The sequence below is a fragment of the Mastomys coucha genome, unplaced genomic scaffold (genome assembly GCF_008632895.1).
Source record: "Mastomys coucha isolate ucsf_1 unplaced genomic scaffold, UCSF_Mcou_1 pScaffold3, whole genome shotgun sequence".
In the NCBI taxonomy this organism is placed as follows: domain Eukaryota; kingdom Metazoa; phylum Chordata; class Mammalia; order Rodentia; family Muridae; genus Mastomys; species Mastomys coucha.
Window position 1 is genome coordinate 5975776 of NW_022196909.1, and position 7024 is coordinate 5982799.

The 7024-nt window shown below is 43.2% G+C and overlaps 1 protein-coding gene across 1 annotated transcript in view; it reads left to right on the forward strand.

The window, feature by feature from the left end:
- Positions 1-7024, forward strand: part of LOC116075406 (leukocyte immunoglobulin-like receptor subfamily B member 3A) — a 22729-nt gene that overhangs the window by 6619 nt on the left and 9086 nt on the right. Inside the window, 4 exon segments of the mRNA XM_031348525.1 lie at positions 4740-4904; positions 5083-5358; positions 5507-5812; positions 6527-6980. Coding sequence (XP_031204385.1) covers positions 4740-4904; positions 5083-5358; positions 5507-5812; positions 6527-6980 — 1201 coding nt within the window.

Consider the following 7024-nt stretch of genomic DNA (forward strand, 5'->3'; position numbering starts at 1 on the left):
CTCTGAGGAATCAGGCAGAGTTGTGGGTAATACTATTTTTTAAAGGAACATACCAATAAAATGTCTCCAAGATCATTGTCTTGCACAGCAATTATCAGAGAAACTTCCTCCTTCAGGAGATGGGAACTTATACAGTCCCACAACTGAACAGTGCAGAGAAAGATCTGAAAACCCTGAATCCTGAATGGGTAAACTCTTGCAAAAGAAAGTTAAGTTTTTCTAACAAGTCACACTGGTGTGCACAGCACACTGAAGGGCAGGACTCATGCCCAGCAGTGTGTGGCCAACACAAAGTGAACCCAATGGTGATTTCAAGGTCTGTGCTCATAGTGCTTGTCTTTTACTTATATATTACGATGTCCTGTTTTGTGTTTTTAGGAGATGTCAGGGAATCCATAATGTAGATGTTTAAAACAAAATCACAATATTTCAAAACTCACGAATATACAGTTCTATTTACCAGTGGTTCCTATGTAATTCAGAAAAAGGTTTTCATTGTTTTCCTCTTCAGTTTCAACAATCTGTGTAATTACTTCTGTTATTGTGCTTAATGTCATTTCACTGTGGATTTTTTTTCTTTAATCTTTTTATTATTTAAGTGCATTTTATACATCCAACATATTAATAATGAGTATTTTACAATCAAATAATATATAATTTTTTTCAAGTTTATATTCATATCCTTTCATAAACCTGAAAATATCATTAATGAATACTTATACTATCCATAACTGAAAATCCAATATCTAATGTTGAATACTAAATTGTTTCAAAACATACACCATATTATTTGTGAGTTAAGCATAGTAAAAAAGCATAAAGTATAAAAAGTGAATCATTAAAAAATATATTCAAAAGCCCTGATATGATACACCTCACACAATGAGAGAGTATTTAAAATGCATTATTTCCTGGGCAGTGGTGGCACACACCTTTAATACCAGCACTTGGGAGGCAGAGGCAGGTGGATTTCTGAGTTTGAGGCCAGCCTGGTCTGCCGAGTGAGTTCCAGGACAGCCAGGGCTACACAGAGAAACCTTGTCTCAAAAAAAAATGCATTATTTATCTGTTTACATTGTCTAACAAGCAGTTTACTTAAAAAAGATTGTAAGGGTTTTTAGGAGAAAAATTATTTTATCAGTAAGTATATTTTTAAAATTTCAAAATAGCAAAAATTCTTTGAAGTTAAACATTAACAAGATGATAGTTTCAAGCACAGTTAGAAAAATTATCAATAAATTTTCCATGTTTGTAGAACATGATTTTAATATTTTCAACTGTTAATATTCAACAACAGATTGATTGTATTAAGATATATTTTGTTATGTCCCCCTTTTCATTTATGATTTTATTAATTTGGATACTGTCTCTCCCCTCTGGTTAGTCTAGCTAAGGGTTTATCTATCTTCTTGATTTTCTCAAAGAACCATCTCCTGGTTTGGTTGATTCTTTTTATACTTTTTGTTTCTATTTGGTTGATTTCTGCCCTGAGTTTGGTTATTTCCTGCCATCTTCTCCTCTTGGGTGAATTTGCTTCTTTTTGTTCTAGAGCTTTCAGGGGTGCTCTCTTCAGTTTCTTTTTGGGAGTACTTAGAGCTATGAATTTTCCTCTTACCATTGCTTTCATTGTGTCCTATAAGTTTTGGTATGATGTGTCTTTGTTTTCATTAAATTCTAAAAAGCCGTTAATTTCTTTCTTTCTTTCTTTCTTTCTTTCTTTCTTTCTTTCTTCCATATTCAGCTTCCATGTGTATGTATGTTTTCCTTTTTTTAATATTTATTTATTAGTATACATACATACACTGTAGCTGTTTCAGATGCACCAAAAGAGGGCATCAGATCTCATTACAGGTTGGTTGTGAGCCACCATGTGGTTGCTGGGATTTGAACTCGGGACCTTCGGAAGAGCAGTCAGTCTTAACCACTGAGCTATCTCTCAGCCCTGCTTTTTCTTTTTGAGCAGGATGTTTTCTTCATTTGTAAATAATCTGTTGTCTAAATTTTATCTACAGTCTTTTATGATAAACTATGCTCCTATACAAAAAAAATTTTTTTTCACTGATTGAGAGTTGATATATGCTCAGCCCAGGGAGTAGCACTATTAGAAAGTGAGGCCCTATGGATGGAACTAGAAAATATCATCCTCAGTGAGGTCACCCATTCACAAAAATCCACACATGGTATGCACTCACTGATAAGTGGATAATAGCCCAGAAGGTCAGAATACCCAAGACACAATTCACAGACCACATGAAGCTCAAGAAGAAGGAAGATCAAAGTGTAGGTGCTTCAGTCCTTAAAAGGGGTAACAAAATACTCATGGGAGCAAAGACGGAGACAAAGTGTGGAGCAGAGACTGAAGGAAAGGCCATACACAGACTGCCCCAACTGGGGATCCATCACATATACAGACACCAACCCTAGACTCTATTGTAGATGCCAAGAAGTGCTTGCTGATAGCAACCTGATATAGCTGTCTCCTGAGAGGCTCTACCAGAGCCTGACAAATACAAAGGCAGATGCTCACAACCAGCCGTTGGACTGAGCACAGGGTCCTCAATGGAGAAGATACAGAAAGGACTGAAGGAGCTGAATGGGTTTGCAACCCCATTGGAGGAACAACAATATCAACCAAGCAGAGCCCCCAGAGCTACCAGGAACTAAACCACCAATCAAAGATTACACACTGAAGAACCCATGGCTCCAGCTGCTTACGTAGCAGAGGATGGACATCAATAGGAGAAGAGGCCCTTGGTCCTGAGACGGCTTAATACCACAGTGTAGGGGAATGGGAGGGTGGAGAGGTAGGAATGAGTGGGTGGGTGGGTGGAGGAGCATACTCATAGAAGCACATGGTAGGGGGAGGGTATGGGAGTTTCCAGAAGGGAAAGCAGAAAAGGGGATAACTTTTGAAATGTAAAAAAATAAGTTATCCAATAAAAGAAAACAAAGGTGGGGGCCCTGTTGAAGTAAGTGTGGCCTCGTTGGAGTAGGTGTTTCACTGTGGGTGTGGGCTTTAAAACCTAGTACTGCCTAGAAGCCAGTATTCTGCTAGAAGCCTTCAGATGAAGATGCAGAACTCTCAGCTCCTCCTGCACTATGCCGGCCTTGATGCTGTCATGTTCTCTTCATGACACTGGACTGAATCACTGAACTTGTAAGCCAGCCCCAATTAAATACTGCCCTTTTAAGAGTTAGTCTGAGAGCAGGGCCTGAGCCAGCGGGGCAGGAGTGAGCAGGACATGAGCAAACACACGATGGCTCACAGTCATCTGTACAGCTACAATGTACATAAAATAAAAATAAATAAGTCTTTAGAAAAAAAAGAGTTGCCTTGATCATGATGTCTTCTACCATCACTAAAACCCTAACTAAGACAGAATTGGAACCAGGAACTGGGATATTGCTGAGAAAGCCCTGACTGTGCTTTTGTTTGGAAGAATGTAGATTTGGGGACTTTGGATTTGGAAAGCAGTGGAATGCTTTAAATGGGGCTTAATGGGCTTTCATAGTAGATGGAAGACTTTGTTACTAAGAGTGATTTCAATTGTGCAGACTTGGCTGAAGAGGTTTCAGTGGAGATTTTCAATATGTGGCCTAGAGACTGTTATGGTGGTATTTCGGTGAAGAGTGTGGCTATTTTTGCCCTGTCTGAAGAGTCTGCCTGAGGCTAATTACATGGACAAAGAAAGTCTCTGAAACTCCATCATAGTGTTTGTTCTCTGGTTAGGTCTCATGAAGAGCAATTTAAACAAGCATAGGAAAACTCTAGAATATATGGTTCAAGTATTAAAGGAGCACCAGGAAGTGAAATGGAGCTAAATCCTGTGTTCGAGGATATTAAGTTGAATTAAGGGAGTGGTGACCATGGGGCAAGATCCCACCTAGCTAAATTTAGGTCCAGGCATAGTAGTACAAGCCTTTAATCCCAGGAGGCAAAGACAAACACTAAAAAATGAATAGAAATATGTATTCTTAAAATTGTAAGGGAAAACACAAACATGAAAAACAAAAACAAAAAAACAAATTGCAGGGCTGTGGTGGCACACACCTTTAATCCCAGCATGTGGAGGCAGAGGCAGGGGGATTTCTGAGTTCGAAGTCAGCCTGGTCTGCAGAATGAGTTCCAGGACAGCCAGGGCTACACAGAGAAACCCTGTCTTGAAAACAAAAATTGCAACGTCCAATGTTAATGCGTCACTTGAGAGTAAGAAGAAAAAGCTGTAAATCTCACTCCAAGCAGATATACACAGCAGGATCCTTGTCAGGAACATTAAAAATGTGAAAAGAAGGAAATATTTCACACAAAAATTTAAAAGGAACAAAGCAAAGCTACACTTAAGCTGTTGTGTGAGATGTTCACAAGGGTCTGCTACAACATGGCTGTGACAGTGATGGGTACAGGTGAGGCAGACACTGGTGGGCTGAGGAAATGTCACCTGTGTAAGACATGACTGCAGAGGGTCTACTGTCTGGCCTAACCACAGCACTGAGGAAGTCAGAGCAGGGTGCATGAGGAGGGCAGTTCCACTTTTTTGTGGGGCTGTTGAAATATGACCATGTCATGGGGAGGGGACTGCCCTGCCTCCGGGGCCACATCCTGGTTCCAATCCCTTCATAAAGGCTCTGTAGCTCTGCCCTCAAGCACAGCTGCACCTATGAGAGGAGGTGCCATGACCTTCACCTTCACAGCCCTGCTCAGTCTTAGTGAGATGTGAAGAGGGGGAAGCGAGACTAAGGTCTGGAAATGTCAGGACCTGTAGCTCAGAGCTCAACCATCAGGAAACCCCAGGGTCTCAGGCAGTTCTGCAGAAGGGAGGACCTGCCCAATCTTAGGGACAAATCTCTTACAAAGAACTCTCTTCCAGGACTGACTCTGAGCCTCTGGGTCCCAGTGCTGACAGGTGAGTGTGTCTACAGCTGTCCTGAAATGCTCTTGTCTTCAGGTCCAGGATCCATGCCTGGGCAGTAATGGTGGAAAACACATGTGTGTTTGTCCTGAGGGTGGCTGGAAGGTCATGGGGTTAGGGACTGCAAACTGTGGGTGGGTGTCCTGAGTCCTAACTGCTCTGTTACTTGCAGGGTCCCTCCCTAAGCCTATCCTCAGAGTACAGCCAGACTCTGTGGTCTCAGTGGGGACTAACGTGACCTTTTTGTGTGAGGAGACAATCGGAGCCAAGGAGTACAATCTCTATAAAATCGGATACGGACGCATAAAGAACAAACAGAAGCCAGCAAACAAGGCTGAATTCTCATTATCATATATAGACCAGAATGATGCAGGGCAATATCGATGTTCCTACAAGACCAAGGCTATATCATCAGACTACAGTGACCCCCTGGAGCTAGTGGTGACAGGTGAGAGAACACACAGGGTCCTAGGCCTGTGGTTTTGACTGTCCACACTTGGTTCTGTTAATAGAAAAGCCTGCCCACACTGTGGGAACCTCAGAGCCAATGAGGATGAGGCCTGGGGACATTTAACTGATTCCTCCTTCTCTCCTAGGAGCCTATGAGAAACCCAGCCTTTCAGCCCAGGCCAGCCCTGTGGTGACTTCAGAAGGGTATGTCACCCTCCAGTGTGAGTACTGGCAGAAATATCACAGGCTCATTCTGGTTGTAGAAGGACCACAGAAGCTCTCTTGGATACAGTACTCACAGTATAACCACTCTACAGAAAAATACTATGCCCTGTTCTCTGTGGGCCCTGTGACCCCCAACCAGAGATGGATATGCAGATGCTACAGTTACAGCTGGAACACACCATACTTGTGGTCAGCTCCTAGTGAAGCCCTGGAGCTCCTGGTCTCAGGTGAGGAGCCCTAACCTTTCCATAGAATGATATTGAAATGATACAGGTGTTCATAGACCACTGTGTGTGTGCTGTATGTGAGGATCCAGGGCTCTTTAGAACTTTGACACAGAGCCCAGGAAACAGTGGGTCCAAAGATACAGAATCCAAGGCTCAGAGGGACAACCAAGCCCAAAGTTCCCAGTAAGGAGATGATTCTTTATGAGGGCTTCTGTTACTCTGGATCAGATTTAGCACAATCTACTAGAGCTCAGAGAATCTGAAATGACAGAGAGAGGAAGGATGACAGTAGCTCGAGAGGTTGAGGATACCAGGAGAACACGCCCTGGAAAACACAGAATCAGCTAAGCAGGAATCATAAGGCCTCACAGAGCCTGTGTGAGTGTGCCCTAACAGGGACATTCTGATGTTATGGTTACCTCAAAAATAATCCACAGCTGTGGTCAGCACCCAGTGCTCTACAACAAATACTCATCTCAGGTAAGTCCCCACTATCATTCTCAAACATTTCCTGAGACCCTACACTCTTTGCCCCAGACTTGCCCCTCTGCTGAGTTGAATGCAGAGAAGGACTAAATGGAGAGCCTGGGCTCTCAAGCCCTGCTTCTCACAGCTCTGCTTGAGAGAAGATAGGACATGCCCTGGGCAGGAGGGGAGGGCAAAGGTGTTGGGTAAGAATCAAACCTCAGTCTCTAGCTGTCACCTTCCCTCTAGGGCTGTCCAAGAAGCCCTCTCTGCTGACTCACCAAGGCCATATCTTGGACCCTGGAATGAGCCTCACCCTGCAGTGTCTCTCTGACATCAACTATGACAGATTTGCTCTGCACAAGGAGGGGAGAGCTGACATCATGCAGCACTCTAGCCAGCAGACTGACACTGGCATTTCCATGGCCAACTTCACACTGGGCTATGTGAGCCACTCCACTGGAGGGCAATACAGATGCTATGGTACACACAATCTCTCCACTGAGTGGTCAGCCTCCAGTGACCCCCTGGACATCCTGATCACAGGTGAGGAAATCAACAGAGTCAATCAGGTACCTAGCCTCTGCTCAGATTCTCATGGGGTAGCTGGGCAGTTGATGGTCAGGCTGAGAGACACAAATCTTAAGCAGGAACATATAGAAGAGGAGAGCAGGAGTCTGTCAGAGAAGAGACAGAGGCCCAGGTTCTCAGGGTGGAATCATGTGTGATTTGAGCTCAGACCATGAA